Source organism: Cynoglossus semilaevis, chromosome 1 (assembly GCF_000523025.1).
Source record: "Cynoglossus semilaevis isolate Cse_v1.0 chromosome 1, Cse_v1.0, whole genome shotgun sequence".
NCBI classification, from domain to species: domain Eukaryota; kingdom Metazoa; phylum Chordata; class Actinopteri; order Pleuronectiformes; family Cynoglossidae; genus Cynoglossus; species Cynoglossus semilaevis.
Window position 1 is genome coordinate 29134000 of NC_024307.1, and position 23110 is coordinate 29157109.

Consider the following 23110-nt stretch of genomic DNA (forward strand, 5'->3'; position numbering starts at 1 on the left):
ATCCCCACATTTTAACATAACATAGTTTTGTTATAAGGATTTTTGTCATAATTGAGCAGCCCTAATGCAAATTATAAAGTTGCTACACTATGTGACAGCAAACCAAAACATTTGAGACTACACCAAAAAGTAAGACCCCCAACCCTAAAGACGCCACAGCCCCAACTTGGTAACAGTTGGCTTAAAAAAAATTAAAAAAAAAATCCTAATTTAAAGAATATAAATTGTATTTTCTCAACAGTTCTGAGTAATGACTTTTTATATATGAGCAGTTCATTTATTCATAATCTCAAGGCTTTGTATTCTAAATATCATACTGTACATGTAAATTCAATCCCTCAACAAAACATAGTGCAATCGATTCAGCTCAGGCCATTACACACATTTTCCTCAGCTTTGCATGAAAACATAACATAAATAACAGAGCACATGTAAATATAATCATTTCCGCAAAATTGTAAACATTTGAAAACTACGTAACAGCTTCTATGATTTATGTCTGTACCAGGGCACAACTTCTTTTGCTGTCATTTTTCTCAATGGCATGCAAAATTAAAGCTGGAAAAGTTATTCTAGTTTGCAGCAAATGTGGTGACATACACAGTACAAAAGATATACCATAATTTCCAGACTATTGAGCACACCTGCCAATATTCACACCTGAATATTGGCTGCACTTCTCTATAAGTCGCAAGTGTCTATGTTGTAACATGGGATATTTACATAGAAAGATTTTTTCACTTTTAATTAAATAATTTTTTTTTTCCAAAACAGTGCCTGTAACACGGCTGGTTACGTTAGTTCTTTTCTGCTTCGGCACCCCAAGCGTAGTTGGAATGCACAGGGGAGACTTAGTGATCTGCTGCAGGGCTGAAGCTAACATTAGCTCCGGTGCTAACTCCCTTCACTTTGTGCTTGGCCACAGTAGAGGAAAACGGAAACAGGGAAGCCACTATCATCAGCCACACAGAGCTTTTTTTTTGCTAATTGGCCAATTGAGATGCATACTGGCTGACTTTCAAATATCAGGTCATTTGTCATTACGGTAGACATACAACTTGGTTTGATGAACAGAGTACCCTTAGCCAGGCCTCCTTGATCATTCACATTATTAAAGTTTTGTGCAGAGAGTAGAAAATAATTCACTTTTCATATCATAAAGGTTTAGTATTGTGCCAAGGTTATAATGATAAACACACTTCCATTGAACAATGATTACAACTTGGTGGTGGGTGAAATTATCGATAAATAATGACCATAATCACTTTTTTTAAGTCACACTTTGCTGTCGATATGTCTATTTCTGGCTATGTTGAACCAATATGTTGTTGAGATGTCATATTGCAACCTTAATCTATTAGCTTTTTTGATCAGCATGTGTTTGTACTGTATTATTAAAGGTTTGCTGCTACATACAATACCTTGTTTATTTCTTAGTAGATTTGTAATTTATTAATATTACAACTTGTATAGACTAATGCATTTGCAAAACAAATTCATAATTCCATAAACGTATCAGGACACCAGTGATTTCCACATAATTATAACAGTTCTGTTTTGTGCCAATATAATGATTTACACTTCCATCCAGGTGTGTTGAAAAACACAGACCATCTTTCATCAAAATCAACCAGAAATTTAAATTCGTTACCTGTTATTTTGTCTCGGACTAGCTTACAGGACTCAATCTCTCCGATGCTCCCAAACAAACTCTTCAACTCCTCTTGAGTCATGTTCTGAGGCAGATAGTTGACTATCAAGTTAGTTTTACTGTCCTCCATGCTTCCTGACTCAACAGGTGAGGAGCAATTGTTTGACATTGTTGAAGGGCCGTTGCTTGTGTTGTTGCAAGTTGGCCCATTAGACAGCTGTGTTTCCATGGCAGCAATTACCTGCTAAAGAAACAGAAGGAAAATTCAGTCAGTCCAAACAAAATAAATAAATAAAATAAAATCCACAGGCAAGACAAAGTCAACCAAAAAGACCAGACCTCTTAACACACTTAACACTTTTGGGGTAATACTGACCAGTAGTTGTTATCTAAATCAAATCATTGAAACCTAATAAAGGCATTTGAAATCACAGAATATTGGTTATTAAACATATTCTATGAAGAACCTATGAATAGTGGATTCATAAAAGTTTTAGTTTAAGTTTTTAAAAGACTATTTTAATTGTCCGAACATATAGATAACAATAATAATTGAAATCTCAAAGTCACACCTTAAAAAAACTACTTTGATATAAGAACTACATATAGAATTAGCCTTTACAATTGTCTCTCAATAGGGACCTTTCTATTTAATGTTTTAAATTTATAGTGACAGGCAACCAACATGGCAACCAAAGGAAAACTTACATTCCTGACAAAACCTTGGTTTGCAACCCATATGGCACCACGAGAACTGTAAAACGGTGTGCTAGCATTGAACAGCAGCGCCTTTATCAGTTAAAACAAGTAAATTAATGTATTAAGAGTGATCATTTTAACACTATCACCATGTGCACAGAGCAAGGCTCTCAACTCAAACAGTTAACATTTCTGTTGTATCACCTTGTGGCTGGCTGACATGTTTAGACCATACCAATAAAGTAAAAAAAAAAACAACTTTGGTACGAGATTTATACAATAAGCCTTCTCATAAAAAGAAAAAAAAAAAGCCTGAATCCCAAATTGAGCGTGATTAATTTGGATTTAACGTCAAAAAGTCTGAACAGCTAACGTCATAGGTATGGGCTGAGCACCAAGACTGTATGTTGTCAAAAAAGAAGTCCCACAGACCCCAGTCCAAGGCTCAGGTGCCCACGAACCACTTCTAAGCAGAGAAGCCACATCGCACAGTCTGACTGCCATGTTAGTTTGGAGTTCCCGTCTGAAAATGTGGACACAAAGAGTACTTCATGTTAGAACAACATCATGAAAAGTAACAGTCAGGTGATGAAATGTCATTGTGAGGGTGGGGCAGGGGGTGATGGAGTTTTGTCAATTTCCTTTTTTTTTTTTTTTCAAACCAGTTATCTATGTAGATGGGCTCGAACCAGGATAGAGTCAAAGTGAGGAGGTCACCATGTATCTTTATTAAGAAGCAGGACCAACAGTGGAACAGAGACGGGTAAAGGGGTCAGTCGGTAGAGCGAGAACTCTGGCTAAAGCATCAGGCACAACAATAAAAATGTATGGGAAAACAGCACAGATGTCCACTGCAACTGTGAGGCACCAATCAATTGGTTGGCTCACATTACTCACATTCAGCAATGAGGAGCAAGCTTATGTTTCGCTGACATGCTGCATTTGTTAAGTTGACTCTGGCAGGCAACAGCAGAAGAAAAAAAAATACAGGTATTTCATTAGGCTGAACAATCCCACATTACTATAATGAACTACTGCAATCAGATTAAAGTGACTGAGTACAGGCCAGAGGCTAATTAATAACAAAACCACAAAGACAACCACAAACCAGGCCTCACTGTTGAATTTTCAAAATAAATTACCAGATAAAAGAAACAAGCGTTTTTGATAACAAACTGCACAGGAAACAGTAACAAAGCTTAACCAACAAACCAAACCTAAATCAACCAATGTTACAGACGACCACCATTATGCAAGAATCAACAAGGGTAAACCAAAAGCCACAATGTGATTTTTTCTTGAAAACTTAAGACCACTTTGTCAAGGCAAAAGTAACAAGTCTGTAAACCAAGGCTGCCTAGCTGCCTTTAACTTAACTGCTTGGGGCTACAGTAACTCAGGATGGAGGTTGGTACCCATTTCTCTTATTGTTTCCTAATATTCAAAACAGGCAGGTTAGATGCTGTGATTAAACACAGCTGACGGTACTATTGAATAAATAGTTCAATAGATTAGAACAATTTCCTATATTTATGTTGCATCATTTCCATAACACAAACACAGCTAAAAGGCAGTACTAGTAACACAGGGACATACATTTTGTTTTGTGTAAGTAGGCACAAGGTCAAATAATCTGTTTGAAGTAAGGCTTACAAGAACTTAACCTCATAAATAACTTTTGCTAACTGAGCAAAAAAAAAAAAATAGATTTAAAGAGGGAACTTGCATTTCTTAGGATGAAAATGAAAAGCTTTGATTATTTAACCAGATCTACAAACAGGTTCCTCACAGTCAGGTCACTAATTCTTACTTAAAATATAAACAAACAAAGAGAGACAGTGGTAAAAATATAACCTTCCTGGCAATGACAAAAAAACAGCCTGGTTTATCAGAGTGTGAAAAACTGGGGGTGTTCTGTGAGCGAGTCTGGTTACAGTCCACTGTGATTTCTTGACTAAAAATGACAATGTACTTAACAAGAGTTACTTATGGAGATGTTAAGACAAGCTCCTATACTGAGAAAATTAACAGACATCGTCGTGAGCATCCCACACTTTTTTCAGGAGGTATTTAAAAGAATGTGTATACGTATGTGCCTGTGTGTGTATTCTAGTCCAAGTAAACTTGTCAGAACAACAGAGGCTTTTGTTGATAAACATTAAACAGCAATCAGCACGTTATGTTTTACATTGGGTTACAGTGGGTTAGCAAAATACCATCAATCTGACAGATTACAAACAACACATAAAAAACTGTTTTGTCAACATTGCTGACACTCATATTGTTTACAATCAAAGTAAACAGTCATAATTTTCAAATATGACCATAACAGCAATTTAAAATTAATTCTCTTACCCTGGGAAACACTCTGTTCAGGTGTCTAGTAAATGTGTGATGATCTAGGCAGGAATATTCTAAACGTAGCTACTTAAAATAAAGCACTGACAGACCCCCACATAAAATAATGCTGCACAAAATGTAATATAAAAAATGCAAAACCGCTGAAAACAAACAAACAAAAAATCCACCACAAAAATTTCTGGTGTCAAACTCACTGTGAATTTGTGAACTGATGAATTTGTTCTATGTTATTTACTTCGAGAAAAATTCATTTTTTACTTTATGGGCGTACATGAGCCCTTGCACTGCACTTTGGTTTAGTCAGGTGTGTTGGAGGAGCTCGGTACTGTAGTGGAATCTGTGCAAGAACAAATTCACAACAGTGCATTCTCAGCTGAATTAACCGCCTCCTGGGTCACACACAATATGCCTACCCCAGTGTTCTCCACTGCGAGTTAGAAACCATCTGTAAAGCAGTCCTAATGCAGCCACTGTGCAGAGAAAGGTTCCTCTAAACAGCCTCAGTGACGGATCAACAGCTTTCCTTTTATAATTACGTCTACAAGAGTGACTTCTTGTTCGATTGTCTTAAACAACAAATGGTTAGCTTAGACATCTTTGTGACATCTATTTTCCAAAGATGTTTACTGTCTGAGTAATACCTTTAGAACAAAACTGTTATGTGAACTGTGAATTTTTGACAGTTCCAAAAGTTCAAACCACCAAAGTGTTCGATAAGGGTTTTTTGCTCAGAACAACTTCCCTGTGGCCCACTGATGATTAACCTTACTGTTACATAAATTAAATAAATGAGTTAGTGCTTTCCCTGGCTCATTGTAAAATCATCAGTGCATCTCTTTCTTAATTGCTAAACCAGAATGAGACACAGACAGATTGATATACTTTTTTAGACAAATTAATCCTACAAATATAACAAATGGGATGTTTAAAAACAAAAAGCATGGCTTGTAATTTGACAAGAAAACTAGCAAATAATATCAGCAAATATGCAATTGTGAATCTTCACAATGATTCATGTTGACATCCAGGTTAATTAGCCTTTGTCTCTAAATAGAAAATACAGAACTTAGACATCTTCAAATAATGTCACCTACAATACTGTGTCAGCACCAGTGTTTGTAATGGCCCGTGTGCTGCAGGTCTGTATATCTGCACTGGTCTCATCCTTCAGTCGAGATCTCCATAATTTCATTTCACAGACTTCAACATGATTTGCAGTGTCTACGTATCCCCCACATAGATATGTTAAAACTAATAAGCCAAAATAAAACATGCCAACAGGAGAATTGAATCATGTAAAATGAGTTATTCAAATCAGTTATTACTTACCAGCTGTCACTGCAGCAATACAACTTAAATAGACTGCTGTTTATTCTGTGAAAACAAAAATGTGTTGAATTACTCAATCCATTCATCCATTTTCATCCGCTTATCAATTACTCAATTTTACAATTAATTGCTGTATTAATGCTATAGTACATTCTTTGTAATTTTCCTTAATACCATCAAAAAAAAAATAGCGTCAGAAAATATGCCGTGTGTTGCTTTATTTCGGTCTTTGCAAGTTTTTGCATGTGAAGGAAAAATGGCAGAAGACTTATTCCCTCATACAGTGTATCAGATTAGCTGTGTGGGAATATTTTGGCTAAAGAAGAAAAGTCTAAGATAAGAACAAAAATATTTGGTAGAAAAATGACTGCTCATCAAGTGCCATACACGGCCCCCCTTTCAAGGGAGTACCCTTACAAACAATGAGTTCCATCCTCCCTTTCCATCACCCACCACCATCTACGTGCATAAAACCTGCCACCAAAAGGTAAATAATATATATTTTAGTTCAATTGATATTTACTTGGGTAAGAAACTGGGGTCCTGGAATGGATTAAAATTATTTACCATTATTATTATTCACTACTTATTTCCTACGATGAAAACAGTTTCAGATGTTGACCAGTTCAGCCGTAGCGAACAAATATTGTGTAGCTTGAGGTTCCACAGTACAGCCAACATGTTTCAAAAACAAGCAGGACAAGCCACTGACTTTGTTCCCCATAGTAAAGGTAAATACACAATAACTTGATTATATTATGTAAATGTATTCCTAATGGGAAGGACATTAAATGCTAGCATGTCATTTGCAATTAATTGTTTACAATATGACACGGGTTCGGCTTTCAGCACAATGTAACAATTTACACGGCATTCACCTATTCACTATTCGTATATAAACAGTGTGACGGTGATCTTTTTTTAAAATCTTTTTTGTTGAACAGTTTGTCTCTGTGTAGTGACCTGTAGAAGAAAACAATATGTAGTCTGTCCTCAGTGTCCAGTCAGTGAACATTTAGCATTTACTCCTTTTCCCCAATCAACAAGTAAACGTTGAGCTTGACTGTTTACTAATTTCTTTATATCACTGTAATTTAAACAAAAAAAAAAAAAAAAAAAAAACACAAAAACAATAGATACATTAGACCAACAATTGAAAGATTGAAAGAAAAAACATTAACAGCTGGAATAGATCAAAATTGATTGCCTAAATAATTTGAACAATTCCCCTGAGGGATTAATGATTGGTCCAACATAAAAATATAGTTAAATATACAAATACAAAAATTGGGTCACATAATTAGTGATATAATTATTTTGTGCGATTAAATCTACAGAAAAATAGAGGTCCTGTAGCCCTTCACTAATAATAAGCAATAATTGTGATAATTGTAATACCATGATATATCCTCTGACAATAACCATACCAAGAAAATCGTGACATCCCTAGTAGAATCAATAATATCAAAGCTGCCTTAACAGTATAAGGAAAAACTGCATCAACATAGGACAATAAATGGGTAGTGGACCAAAATGTTCCAAAGAAACAAGACTTGTATTGTATTTAGTGATTTCACTCATACAAAAAACAAAAACTTTTGCTGTTATTTGTTACTGTCATTTTTGTGGCCAAAATATTCAGAATGAACAAGCCAGTAGCTGGCAGTAACTATGGCTATAACATTACATTGAGGATACAGAAAAGCAGTAAAAAGCCAAAAAAACAGCAGGAGCTAAAAGAAGGGAGAGCTAGTTTAAATCAGTGGTAAACTGATTAACTTATTAATATTGGCTGTAGTTGTGTTCCATAACTTAAGTTTTTGCCAAGTGTTTGCTTAAATAGTGGTTTCAGTGCATTAATCCAATAGCCCAGGAGATTCCAACTGTGCTTATAGCATCAACTGCAGGAAAGGAAATAATCACTTGAGTTGCACTCTTGTATAAACCCTTAAATTTAGTGCCACATTTCTGTAGTTTTTTTTCAATTACATTTAACTAAACTGAGTACCTCGCAGATGTATATTAAAATACTATGGTAAGATTAGAATAAATAATAACAGCCATTAAACTCCAAAGCAAACTACTAGCTAATACATCTGACTCCCAGCACACTACAATCACAACTGAGGGGTTGAACTATACAGGGTCAAAACAAGACTTTTTCCACCTGTTACAAATCCAGCAGCTTCAAAATGATGCTGCCAGTGGCCATTCAGTTTTAACATTGTAGCTGTTTTGTTAACACGACAAAAAGGACACAAAGACAGGAATTTAATAATCAGCCAAAAAAAAAAAAATCACATGCCAAAAATCATAAAAAACAGTTACCAATTCCACCAGCAGCCTCCTCCACATGCCTAGTAACAGAGAGAAAAGCAGGCCAACAGGGAACATATTGTTGAAGAAGAAATTGACTTTACTTCAATCTCATTTTCATGTTTCACCTCTTATTTAAAGCACAAAGCCCAAACATTGGCCATTGTCCTGCTGGAGACTGTGCCACAAGAAATTATTTAATCTGAAAAACACTTGCAAGAAAAGCTTGGCAATATACCTCATCCCAAATTTCAGTCAAAGCTTTCACTGTGTGCAACCAACCAACCAACCAACCAGGCAGGCAGCTGCCTAATGTCAGTGCAAGCAATGCAGTGCATAGCTCATCCTCTTCCTCTAGATACCCTGCCTGCAAGTTTTCATTAAAAGAGTCTCTGATAAATAGTTTCCCTTTATGATCCTTTTTTAAATGATTGAAGATAATCAGTCCACTCTTACAATGTTACCCCACTGAGTAGAATTTTCTTTAAGGAGTCAATGTGTAGCCTGTTTAGTTATTGAAACTCTCAGATTACACAGATTTCTCAAGGAGAAAAAAAAAAATCTAAACTTGCTGAAACTATGAACAGTGAATGACAACTCAGATTACCCAAACAAATAAAAACAAAACGAGAGAGAGCGAGCGAGAGAGCAAGAGGGAGCGTATACAAACATATACACATCCATTGGCACTACAAAAAAAATCAGTTACTTGATCTTGACTTAAACACGAACACTACACTTTACGTACATAAGAATTCCACTTACAGTGCAGTTTATATTGTACAATGCTTCAGCCATGTCCTTCACTCTGAAGCTGGTGGCACTGGCACCGTTTTAGCAGCCTTCTAATTGTGCTGGTTAATTACATGGAAATGTAACCGAGTGGGAGTTTGGAAGCAAGATTTCTCTGCTGTGCAAACTCTTGACAAAAGTACAGCTGTCAATGCATTGATATGGTGTCAGTAACAGTCTGAAATTTAATACGTTTTTTTTTTCCTTAAGCTTCCTTGGCTGATAAATGCCAGTTTAAAGAGCATCCTGATCAAAGCTAAGGGATATTAAAGTTTGGGTTTTTTTGTAAAGCATTTTAGTTTTTATTTCAAATAACTTATGATTTGGTCCCTCATATTTTTTCTGACATGTACAAAGGACTGTATAATATGTTGCCTAGACATAATCACCTAAAAATCTAATTATCTATCTATCTCTGTGTTTCTATAGATTTTAAACCACGTCTGAATCATGATAAAATGGTCCAGAATAAATAAATAAAAACACCTACAGTATGAGACACTAAGGTTTGTGTAACTCAAACCCAAAGTTTCATCAATAAGTAGCATCTGTGTGACACAGTGCTAAAAAAATAAGAAGACGTGCATTTTTGAACATCTTCAAGCTCCTCCTTCAATTGACCAGGTATGCATTACAAGCTGTAGAGTTTGTAGAGCAAAGAACTCCAGAGTGCCCACACTGACATGCACGACGTGTCCTTGAAAACGCACAAGTTGAAAGTATCTACCAACATGTGAAAATTCTACTCCAAAAACTCACAAAAACATAGAACAGAAAGAGATAGGTAGATAGACAGACAGATAGACAGACAGACAGATAGATGATAGATGGATGGATGCAGTGGCACACACTACAGCGATGCATTGCACTCTAAAGACAAAGAGTAGTTTCACTTTCAGCATTTTTTGAGAGGAGGAGGAAAGCTGCTAATTTACTAGGGAAGGATGGCAGAAAAAAAATGCATCCTTTGGTTGAAGAAAAAGGGAAGAAAAATTCCATAATATGGCACTGCTTCAGATTTGAACAATTAGTGTGTTTTGTATTGGTTAAATTCCTTTATTAGTTTTACACAAAGCAAGGCAAAAGAACACAATGGCAAAACCACTCGGGTTCCTCGTCCTTCTGGATCCTTGCACTTAAACCTCTGTGAAGCCATTTATATCTTTGCTCATTCTTACTCCCAAGCCAGCAAAAAAATGTCACAGATGAGTTTGTCCTGGAGGTGCAGAGCTACAGTTGAGCAAGTTGAGAGCTGGATAGAGCTTCCTCGAGCATGTCAGAATAATACTAAAAAAGTGACGCAATTCAAAGCCATACTTTGGCAGCCTGCCTCCAAAGTAGTGCAAAATCTCTCAGCATAAGTACTTGGGGGCTGGGTAAGTAGGGGGATGCAGAAATGTTGTCATGAAGACCTCATTCACTCCACATTTCTTTTAAAATGCTGCAGGCTATGAGACCGGTTCTTTAATATAATTAAAAACATTGGTAAAGACCAACTTATAATCATCCTTCTTGTATCATTCATAATGCATCATGATCTGAACATTGGCAAAAAGTTAATATATTAACTTAAGGGGGTACAGGGATTAGTAGTATTCAATATTTGCAGTAAAATTGTTTTAAAATATACTTACAAATGTAGACTATGAAGTATATAATTCCAAAAGACCACTGTAGACAATTAGTATACAATTGCAAAATACAGAATTTAGTAAAATACTTAATTTACATTTACGCATTTAACATATGGCACCACATAAGTTTAAATATTACTCAGACAATTGCTTGAAACACAAGACAATCGGTTAGTATACATTTAGCACTGAATTCAAGACATTGTCATTTTTTCCCCATTGTACTCCACAAACTAAAATGATATTTAATGACAAATGAATTTATATTATTATATTATATTTGCTCGAGACTTAAAACTGTATTTAATATAAAATAACAAATGACTTTGTATGCATTCCAGTGCAAGGTACATACTACTTTGGTACAACAGTAGAAATTCTGTCTGTACTGCACTCCTCAGTGCGTTCAACCTACACAGAAACAGACAAAGCCTTCAAAACGACACAGACTACAGTTAACATTTATCATGCCACACCTATGATCTTGTCTGGCCTCCTCAACGCAGCAACAGCGTTGAAGGACGCAGCAACACTGGCCTCTGGTGTCGAACCACACATGCAACGATAGGGCCACACCATGGCCAACAGAGAACAAGGAGCAAACCAACCAGGAGTCCTGTGCACCACCCACAGAGCAGAGACCAGACCACATACAGGGAAAGGAGGTACAGAAGAAGTCCAGGGAAAAAATGTAGAGGTGGCCATTTAAGAAGGACAAAGGAGTCACTACTGTGTGCGTGTTTTTCCTTGTTCACAGCCACCCACTGGACACTAACCCAGTTCTGACAGCAGCGTGTACAGTATATCTATGCACAGCGATGTGGCCTTTGGATGTGTGCTCACAGGGCATTTTAGTCACTCTTTCAGCAGCCTTTATTTAGAAAGGCAAACGTGGGGGCTCAATTATACATAGAGACAACTGCTCTTATCTCTTGTCCCTCTGAGGAGCACAGAACACTGCTGCAGTTGTGGATGTTGCAGGGATGCTCTGAAAAAAAAAAACCAAAAAAAAAAAAACACCTAAAAGCAGCAGATTTATTAATAGAAATAGGAGCGCGTTATAAACTCTCTGAACATAGCACCACGATCTACTTCATTCTGAATCTGAACACTGTTGAAATAATCAACTCCAAACACTACAGGACTATTTGATTACAAAGCACATATATTACACTTCATTGATAGACAAAAGGGTGATATACAGATGACACCTATAAATTGCCTTTAATAATGGCTTTCCCTTTGGCTAGGCTGTTCCCAAATACCGACAGGAACAGAGATGCCCTAGGTTTTTTGGCATTATTCTGGTAGACTAATTGCTCGGGCTTTTAGCTGCTGGCTGGCTGGATATGTAATCTTCTAATGACTTACCAAGAGAGAATGCTTGCCAAATGTAGGTCAGAAACCAGTAAGCTGAAGTGGCCAACACTGAGCAAAGTGCAGCAACCAATAGTGCCAACGATTTGATTGACAACAACAAAGTGGATCAGCCAATTGTTTAGAATTTGATTTCATTGATATTATATTAGGGATGCACTTAATATTTGACCACCGAAAGACTTTAAACACCAAAATAAACGGCCGAAACAGGAAGTTATGACTCTTTTTGCCCCGTTTGAGCTAACTAAAGAAATCGTTTTTTTTCTGATGCATCTGTAGCAGATGTTATTCCTTTAAACGCAGTACTAAAGTGTCTTCTAAGAAAAGACATTGAGACGAACAACAGAGTGAAAACAATGAAAAGTACGCTTATAGAGTCTATCAGCAAATGTTTCACTGAGATCTATTCGGCTACTCTGCACTTCGTCGTAACTGTACTTGATCCGCGTTATAAAGATCATTACTTGGATGAGGGAATAAAGCAGCGTGCACGAGAAATGATTCAGCAATTGACTTAAATGCACTTTGTGTTTTAATGAGAGACCATTTTCATATTTACATTAATCTTACAATTTTTCAGCAGGCCAGTAACAATGGTACTAATTGGCATAATTTCTTTTGGTGTTTTGGCCTTGGTTTCCTCATTTTCGGCCAACAATTTTAATTTCGGTGCATCCCTAATTTATATAAATAAAATTGTAATAAATGTAATAAATGTCCACTTATTTCCATGATTATACTTGTAACGGGTCTGTAGACCATTACAGGTATAATATTCGTTTTAAACCTTTAACACAAAGTTCCACATACCACACATTACAGCACTACATTGTAATGGTCATTTTATTTATGCAGGATTTTTTTATTACTAATTTCATTTTATTCTTTCATTTCTCAATAAATATACATAACTTGTATTTTTATGCTGAGTACAAAAAATAAAAACCAAACTATGAGATCTATTTAACCACTGAACCATTGTTTTTTTACCATGCATTGTACATCATCCTAAATCTTAAGGTAGCATACACCAAAATGAAAAACAATGTAAAATACATATGCATTCAATGGCAACTTCTGTAATTTTCTGAGCTATGAAAACAATATGTCTGACAAATGAGTAATTTTTCCTGTATTGTCCTATATCTTACCGTGATTAGCCTTGGTTACAAATGGGTTACAATAGGTTAGCTGAACAGTATAAATTGGCCGTAAATGGTGGTAGTAATATAACTTTTCTTCTCTTTCTTTTTTAAAGAAACCACAAAGTTTAATTTCTACTACTGTAATACTTGTTTTTACACTTTGTGTAAAACTGATTACAGTGTATCATTAGTCACCAGACTGTAAAATAAATCAATAGTCAGAGGAAAGTTAAAACATTTTCTGTCAAACTTCAAAGAAGTTAGACAAAAAGTCAAAAATAAATCTACACTTTGCTGCAAGTATGATTTTATCTGCGCATGTTCAGAAACAGATTTAAACTGAGCTTGTAGTTAATCGTGATGTGGAAGGAGCAGCTGAAGTGAAGCGTACTGGTTTAATTGGTTAATGGGCTGCACCTGCTGCTCTTGACTGCAGCAACGACCGCTATTGAGCTCTCGTTACAAGACATTTCTACAACGTTTGTATCATGGCATGGTATTTATTGCACTCTGACAGAATTTGGTATTTTAAGGTACGCGTTTTCTGTTATACGACGGTATTGCCTCAAACACGTGTTAAGCATTGAGTCAAGTAAAATGCTTTATTTTATTGAGGCTTCGTTCAACAGTAAACACAAATTTATTGCGCTTGCTTTTTAAATCAATTAAAACACCAAACAAATTTTAACAAGTAAAACGAATATTTCATGCAAGCAATACGTAAACAGCAGAGGGGATGCCTAGTAAGCTAATTCCCATTCCGAACGTCTTTCCAACCAGTATCTCCAACAACTCTAATTAGGTGCGGCACATTTTCGCCGCAGTTGAAATGTCTCAAAATTTTACACAATCTTCCCTTACCTTGAACTGTTGAATTGCCGCCGCGGATTTTTATTAACGTGATATCTGCAGAAATCTAACTTCGCCCTCAAAAGTTTGGTCGAGTAAGAGGCGGAGGTGGTAACGCGGCCACACTAAGTAAACTAATCAGAGCCTCGGCCAATCAGAGATGTCTACGTCACATTCCGGAAATACAATATTAACTCCGTCATTTACTGCAGGTGTAGCCTTTTGTTAAAAAAAATTAAACGGTAAAAACGTCACGTTACATGTTAACGTTTTTAATTTAGAATGCAACACAATTACGTTGCATTTTAAAATTAAAAGATTCGAGAATCATGAAAAAGGCCATCAAAAGGGCAATCAATTATCTATTTATTCCTAAAGAGGGGAATTTAAACTTTGGCTTGGTATGATTTTACCAGTTCTGTTAAATTACCATTTTGGTTTATAAATAACTCTCCATACAGTCATTTGCACTCTTTACAGCAAAACATGCCTTAATGGTGGACTTTGCATAGATATACACCATACAATGTTTAAAAAAAATCACTAATGTGCACTAATGTGCAGTAGTACGGGAGCTGTGCACTATACAGTACATCAATAAAGGTATTCAACACGAATTGGATGGTTTAATAGTTATAAATTATCATCCTGGTGGGCCATAAGCATTAGACATTTCTAACCTGAGGTCAAGTGAATCTGTTCCAAGTCTGTCTTTTTGACACTTGCTCTATATAAATTAGCTGTGACCTGTAATAAAACAAATTACAGGAACAACAGACATATTCAGTAAAATTTTGACTTTAATGTGCTGCCAAGGCTTCGTCCCTTTTCACGCACGCTCACAACGACTTTCAACTATTTTTAAAAGAGCTTAGACCAGGGAGCCATAACCAATGGCTGGTACATGCTGTACTTCAATTTACCATAAATATGACGCGTTAAGTTAGGGACCTAAGATTTAAAACATTATATTTTAAAGAGGTAACAACTGGCCATCTGACAAGAATATGCACCTGCTTTTTCTGTGTCATTAAGTCTAACACTAACACTACCAAATACAAGTTGATTCCCCATTATGATCCCTTTACTGAATAAAGTTACTTTCTTGCGTTCACTCCATTTAGGCTTAAAAAAGAATCCCTTGTGTAATTAAGAGTCACTAAAACACTGCCTACCATACCACAAAAGGGGTATTTAAATTTGGCCTAATACATATTTTTTTCTGTTGTACTCACATGGCATAAATAGTACACACTTTTAAGCAAATAAATTATTATAAAATGTCTCCTATTCAATAACCAGCTAGGCTTTACATAAGTGTCCTGTGTTATGTTAGGCACTTACAGTTTAGCTTCAAATGCATTACAAGCATTATATCTGTCCCCAGACCTAATGTAGAATTAAGAAAACCGGGTATCTTACTAAAACATCCACAATGCATCATTGGTGAAAATTAAGAGACAATGCCAGAGCTAGCGCTTACTGTACGTGAAACAAAAACAAAAAAAAAAAACAATAATATTTGGATAGTATTATTATTTGTCACGGGCCAAATTTGTCACCCAGACCGAACTTTACACACACCTACACTTGAGAATTTAGGTGCCACTAGAAAGCAAATGTTGGAGAGTAGTCTGACCCACCACTTTTACTCCATCCAACCACTTTGAATCCATCTTTGCATGCATCACAAATTTAATTTAGGAAACTAGCGACAATGAATTATTGCAGGGAAAAATGTTTACACAATAGTGACATGAAAAGACAAAACCACACTCTCTGAATAGGTGAGATCTCTGTAGCATTATTTTACTAATGTTTTTAGAACACTCCCGTGTGTAATTTTGTCCTTCCTTAAAACTCATAAATAACACACAAATATGTCTATGACAGCAGACCTGAATATCAAGCAGCACCCGCTTACCATTTTTATGGTACCTATAGTCCTATTCCTACTGATGGGACACTACAGCCTTACAGTAAGTCAGAAAAGTCGTCACAAATGATAAACGTTTTGTTTTTTTGTTCCTATATTTGCATCCCTGATAAAGTCCAAGTTTTATGAAGGAGTCTTGATTTACAGAAGAAACACATGTAATCTAATTCACATCTTGTGGCCATTTTTTAATGATAATCCCTAAGAAACATATACTAAACATTGTCACTAGTCCTATACTTCCATTTGGCTGTTTTTATTCAATAGGTACAGTTTTTTGAGCCACAAGCTACAATGTGGACTCCCACGTTTCAGTGCTCTACCAAGGACTGTATCTCCACACACTGGAACAATAAAGGCGTCATTACACGTCTCAGACCTAGGGAGATTTGGATATGTTCACATGTGCGCAGCCTACACTTATTATTATCGTTTGAGTGCATTAGAAGTCAAAGGCACCGCCGCTCAGCCGTCAATGGAAACATTAATGCAGCACGGTGACTTTCCTGTGGCGTTCACATGCAATAAAACACCTCCAGAGACCATACAATGAATGCATCATCTGACACAGGGTGAAGAAAACACGCTGTAAAAATGTTCTGAGACATTAGTGGAAAAAAACATCTTACCGTTTCTATTAATGAAAGTTATGGACGTCCTTTGGGCAAACAATCTCTGAATCAAACACCTGGCCAATAGCGTGTGAAATGATGAAATTCCGCTCTCTTTAGTTCAAACTTGGGAACATAAAAAGCCAACACAAACAAGGTAAAATGAGATAAAACGAAATATTTATTAAATCAAAACACACAAATGACTTCCTTTCAGCAGGTGCATGGAAAACATAAGGGGTAAAAAGGAACAGAAGAAAGAAAAGGAATCAAATAACTAAAAAAAAGCCGGCTTCTGCCTGTCTCGCTCTTTACAGGTGCGCCACACAAATACGCGACATCACTGAGTGGAAACCAAAGCGAGGAGGAGGTTGCCTTTAAAAGGAAGATAGTCCTGCCGGTGGATTATATAGAGCCGTATCACAGCGCGCCTATACCTCTCCGCTCTCCCCCGTTTCATCCATTCAACCTACACACCAACGCACATTGGACGCGGAAGTATACCTAGAGGAGCATCATCCACCGCTTATGCACGAACAGGCTCTTCAACACTATTGGCTCCTTGTCGGTCTCCACTGTCAGACCGAGCCACAAGATGCCATTCGTCCTCCCCCCAGTCACTCAAGCCATCGAGCATTTCCCCTAAAGATGGCATTTGAAGTCAAGATGTTTCCTCTCTAAAGCAGAGACACACGGGAATATCACCCCAGCTCGGGTCTATTTGAATATCATTCCCTCCTCTCCTGATCGTTTTTCAACACAAATGTGTTTTCTTTGAACCTTGTCTTTGACTGACCTCGTTAAGTAATGTATGCTTGAAGTGCTGCTTAGTGACTAGATGCTCTGCTACTGCTGTGCCATTAGACAAAATCACAGCTCCGACACGGCGTTCTGGTCATAAACCGTGTCGTGTTTTTCCACTAACACCGTCTCCAAACCTCCGCATGCGCCATTTCCCTGCTTTATATTCCAACATACATACACAACATAATGTCATTACAAACGTCGCAGAAATCAGCGTTCTCGCTTTTGTTGCACTAAAAGCACATGGTCTTCTAAGAGCAGCTTCCAGCACCACGGACAGCGCAGCACAGTACAGTATTAGAGCAGCTTTCTGCCTACAACATCGTCTGCTTTACAGACACAGACAGTGAATGGTCAGCTCAAAGCACTCGACCTGCAGGCTGGAAACAAAGGTGGGCGTTTATTCGGAAGCCCTGAGATACAGTTTGGACAGCAGGGACTGTTTTGTTTTCTTCTTTACGCGCAGTTATTTTACAGCATCCAGACCACAGGGAAGACTGTAAACCAACAGAAGGAGCAGACTGAGTCAATACACGTGTGCTGTCCACCTCCAGAGGGTGGAGCAACAGTTAGGCTCTTACTGATATAAGCGAGAAGGGAGATCAATGTCCATGAAACAAAAGTGTTTGAGCAGAGCTGGCAAACACTTTTAAAATAGGTGTTAAAAAAAACCCAGTGCTATATGAGATGTGTCAACAAACTCAAGCCAGTGTCATACATTAATATGAATTCATGCCATCTATTAAATTAGACTAGCTGTCAGGAAAACGATAAGGCGTTTGACATTTCCTCACATCTTCTCACCTGTACAGTATATGCCACAGGCCTGACACTATTCACTCACTGACAGGGGGATACTGAAATATAAAGCATATCGTCAAATAAAATTGGGAGAGAAATGTTGAGAAATCTGACATACGCCTTTTTATTCAATATTATATCAAATGACAAACAACAACAACAACAAAAAAAGGTCACAATTCCTAGATATAAAAAGGGTTTGGATTGATTATGATTAAAAATATAGCAAGTCACACGCATAATATATTTATATACCCTTTTACTATTTGTTTAACTTATAGTAAAAGTGTATATAGTAAAAAAAAGTATAATATAATTTATATAACTATATAATTAACATTCAAACTGCAGACCAGAAGTATGCTTTTAGGGTCAAAGGTAAATACATTGATTAGAAAATGTATTACTTAAATTTAAAAAATTAAATATTTGTATGGACAGCTTTACAATAGAAACAATAACTTAACATCTTTGTTATCATAATTAAGAGCAATTATGCGCAAAATATAACATTTATACTTGTATACACATAGTATAGTACAAATTAATGTCATCTTGAAAGTAAACAACAGAAGCATTCCGATATTCTGGTTTGCTGCAGGTAGATATTTTAATTAAATTAAATTAAAGAGTGCTGGAAAAATATCTGTCAACTTACACTGTTACCCAGACATCTCTCATCTGTCCATGTTTTAATTAGCTGGTTCTTAAATTGAGTTTTATTACTTTTACTTCTACAAGACCATCAACTACAGTAGAGAAGATTAAAAATATTTAGGAAGATGCCAAAAAAATATAGGGCAATATAATGAAGGAACTTTCAGATCCTTAAAATTAAAAAAAAAGAAGAAGAAGCTGGAAACAAACAAACAAAAAAAAAAACCCTCAAAAATATTTTGGGGGGAAAAAAGACTACTGCCATTTTTTGCCACTGGCACAAAAAATGGAAATGCCACATGACTGTAGTACAAAAAAGAACAACTGCAGGATTAACAGCATATGCTTCACATTTACACAGTTAGAAAGTATTAGTGTCAGTAATATGCAATAATTAATTGAAGGTCTAAATTTCAGCTAAGCTTGAAACCTTGTTTATGACAAACAACTTGGTTTCAGCCTGGAATACAACTGACATTACAAATATTCAAGTGTTGTTGTGTTTACCTCTATACATGCATTACAAAAATCATTTGACTGTATACAAATACATTTTTAAAAACCATCAGCTAGCATAGTACTTAGATAGATAGGTAACACTTTATTAATCCTTCAGGAGTTCCCATCGGGAAATTTAGGAATTTGATGATTAATCACACTTTTTTTGTCTGACTTTTTTGCCAACAGGAAGTACACAGACATGGGGAATCAGCATCTAATTCGGTGGCTGCAGGCCTAGTTTTGTTGTCATCTCAAAAATTCTCCTGGCTTGACATATGCAATGTGTAGCACACCAAGACGAGATCACAGGCCAACAGTCAATACTTAAGGCCTGGGGTTGTACTGCTGCATTAGATATTATGCTACTCTGGAGAGTTCACTGTGTTGCAGCCAAGGAAACAATCATTAGAAAATCTTACCAGTCTCCTGGAGCTTTGGTCTTTCACCGTCATCCTGTTGGGCCCACACAGCATGCTTTTGTCAGGCCACACCACACCCAAAAAGGACTGAGAAAGAGAACTTTTTTTTTTTTTTGGTAAAAAGACAAGAAAGACAATGCAGAGCAAGGTGCCTGTGATGTTTAACCCTTTTGTTTGTTTGATATTTGGAACAAGTCTGCTTGGTCCAATGTGAGATGAGTTGTAGGACGATAACTTATTTTAGTCATTAGGTGTTTGATCAAACACTGCAGATGTGAATCAGACAGAAGGTGAATTATAATGTATTGCTGCAGATGCTCAGCTAGTTGGATGGTGGAACAAACAATCCCCTCATGATAACTCCTCCCTCTGCTGCTGTTACTTCCTCTTCCTGTGGAATAGCATTAGCATAGTTAGCACACTGCAACTCCACCCACCAGACACAAGATTAAACAAAGATCATTTATCTTTTACTCCTGAAGTTAAAAGTTTTTAAGGTGAATTCCTGATTGCTATGGCTGCTTCTAAGTAAGAGGAGGCACAAACAGGTTTAACCCCAACATTTTGAGAAAAAAACAACTTATCTTTCTGGTCTGAGTTTCACCTGCAGCATTCTAGTGTGGCAAACATTTCACTGAGCACACCCCCTATCTGAGGGGCGTGGCCTTAAAGTGATAGCAACTTAAATACTTAGTGAGTTTGGATAATTTACATAATAACCATGTTGTGGTGATTTATGATGATTACAAGACTTGGTAGTGTGTCATCTAAATAGAATAAAAATGGAAATGTTAACAGACTTGGCTCATTTCAGAGTCGAGACTTGCATGTTTTGAGCCAACATACTGGGAATAATGATAATAATAATAATAAAAAAAACACTATTATCTATCATCCTACCAGAGATCACATAACTATCAATTTTAACATAAAGTTCAGACCTTGGTTCTCACACTTTCAGCAGATATCAGGTAAACAAAAAATTCTGTCACAGTAAAAAACATTTGTTGTTTGAATCACCCATAAAGCCTAGTTTGTCAAAGTGACTCCTCAGGTCAAATTTATTCATAGGACACCTTATAGGGACCTGTGTATTCATTTTCAGTTTCTTCATTATTCACTGATTTATTGTCTGGAATTCTCCGAGCGGGCACATTAAAATTCACAAAACATAAATTTACATAGAAAAAAACTGCTAAGTCAGAGAGAGAGAATTTTGGAATAAGAACGATTGTTTGAACATGTACTGTTGAGTTGAGAATTGTGAGTGCCCCAGTGGGGGGAATTCAATTTTAGTTTTACCACATTTTTTTCTAAATAAAACCACAGAGTGATTCAGCTTCCAGTGTTTTTCAGGTATCGGCTCAGAGACTATCCACCCTTCAGATGATACAAACTGTTTGTAAATATTCTGTAAATACAAACAAACACAAAGTTGGTCTGCACTCTACAAGGAATGCTATTTTTCCCCCAAAACAATAACACAGATAAAATAAAACAAATAAATAAAAATAAGAAGATAAAAACTAATAACTAAGAAAATGACTTAAAACCAGAACCGAAATTAGATAAAATCATAATTAAATTAAATTATTAAATTAAAAGTCAACTAATATTTAGCAAAATTGATTAAAATACTATCTAACAAAATACTAAAACCTAAATTAAGGAAAAAACAAGAGGTAGAGGACAAAAACATTAGCACAGAAATAGCTTCTGTTCAAAGGAAATTCATAGAAAAGTTTGCTTAAAGTTAGCCAAGATGAAATTATGTTACATCTTAATGTTAACCAATAAATAAATACTAGTAGTATAATATATAAATATATCATATAAATATACCAAGCATTTGATCAAAAGCACAGCAATAAAATTAACTCAATGTTTATTTAAAGATTATGTTTTATATCCTACAACCTAAAGGTGGTTAAAGTATAGCTAAAGGTTAACAAATATTTAGCCAAAGTACTTCAAGTACTATTTAACGGAATACCAAAGTCATCTCCTAAACTGAGAAAGATGACAAAAAAGTACAGAAATAGATCCATTTTGTAGAGAAATTTCTAATGTTTTCTAATGTTTTTTTCGATAGGATTTTTTTTCCAATACAAATCTAAACACCACATGTCAACACAAACCAAGATGAAAGTTCAGAAATGCCAAAAGTTAGTCGAGAAAACAATACACAGGAAGATGCTAATCCCAGAGATGTCCTAATAAAACCATTCTTGCTCTTTTCATGTCATTTTCTGTTATGTAGCCATACAATAGCCATTGTGACCGAGATCTCTTTCACAGCAGTGAGAGGTCACAGAGGTCAGGAGCACATGTCACACTAATAACAATTATAAATAGTTTACAAGATCACTTAAAACACTTTTTATATGGTGTTTAATGGAATAAAGGAGAAGTGCAGCAGCTTAGATGAAAATGTGTTTGTGTCCTATAATCTCACTCTGACCTTCAAGGAAGAGAAGATTGGAATGCTTTAGATTACATTGTAGGGAGGCAGCAAAGGTAGGTCTGACATGAGGAACCGACAAGAACCTGAAGGGATTGTGACGTGTTGAAGGTGAATCTGTTAACATTTACCAAAACAATGTCCTCGTCCACTGTGGTGTGATTTTAGTTACAGGTAGCCTTGACAGCAGAATGAACAGGCACCGAACCAAAAATAAGTGTGGTGTGGCAAAATTGAGTTTGTTACCAAGAGGTAATGCTGTCTATTTATGCATTAACACAACAAACTAGAGAAAGAAAGAATGAAAAAAATAAAAAACCTCACCCTTCAATGTTCCAATGTTCAAGTCATAAAATATTCCCACTCCCCTCCCACTCCTTGGATGGTTTCATTTCGAGTTTGCTTATTGATAATCTGTATGACTGATCCCCTGGGCCCCACCTCTTGCTATTAAATGTCAAGGGTGAGTGTTCTTGACCTCTGTGCCCTTCCCTTGCGCATTTACTGGCAACATGTGGAGATGACAAGCCTGCATTTCATCCTGCATGGGCGTTCCGCCTCTCCAAAGGATTCCAGCAAAGAGCCCCAGATGTCAATAGTTGTTCCTTTGACACATTAGCGTTCCCTTCCCTACTTGTGTGACAATGTATCACTGTTGTGTGAAGGTGACAAAAATATGGCCAGATAAGCTTCCTGGAAGGTTTTAATATGAGTGGGACAATGAGCTAGACTTTTGGAAAAGTAGCCAAAAGTAACCAGATCTT

At 36.3% G+C, this 23110-nt stretch overlaps 1 protein-coding gene across 8 annotated transcripts in view; it reads right to left on the bottom strand.

Moving 5' to 3' along the window:
* The window catches only part of elavl2 (ELAV like neuron-specific RNA binding protein 2), a 33322-nt gene extending 12842 nt beyond the window's left edge, over positions 1 to 20480 (bottom strand). Inside the window, exons 1-4 of one of the 8 annotated variants that reach the window (XM_025059565.1) lie at positions 14169 to 14282; positions 6041 to 6085; positions 2783 to 2873; positions 1652 to 1892 (exon numbers count right to left, since the gene is read on the bottom strand). In XM_025059565.1, coding sequence (XP_024915333.1) covers positions 1652 to 1892; positions 2783 to 2854 — 313 coding nt within the window. In that variant the 5' untranslated portion in view covers positions 2855 to 2873; positions 6041 to 6085; positions 14169 to 14282. Of the gene's footprint in view, positions 1 to 1651; positions 1896 to 2782; positions 2874 to 6040; positions 6086 to 14168; positions 14447 to 16721; positions 17672 to 19885 lie in introns of those variants that run through there. The other 7 variants (XM_008326921.3, XM_008326907.3, XM_025059567.1 and 4 more) reach the window with 7 other exon arrangements.
* Between the last annotated feature and the right edge of the window lie 2630 nt (positions 20481 to 23110).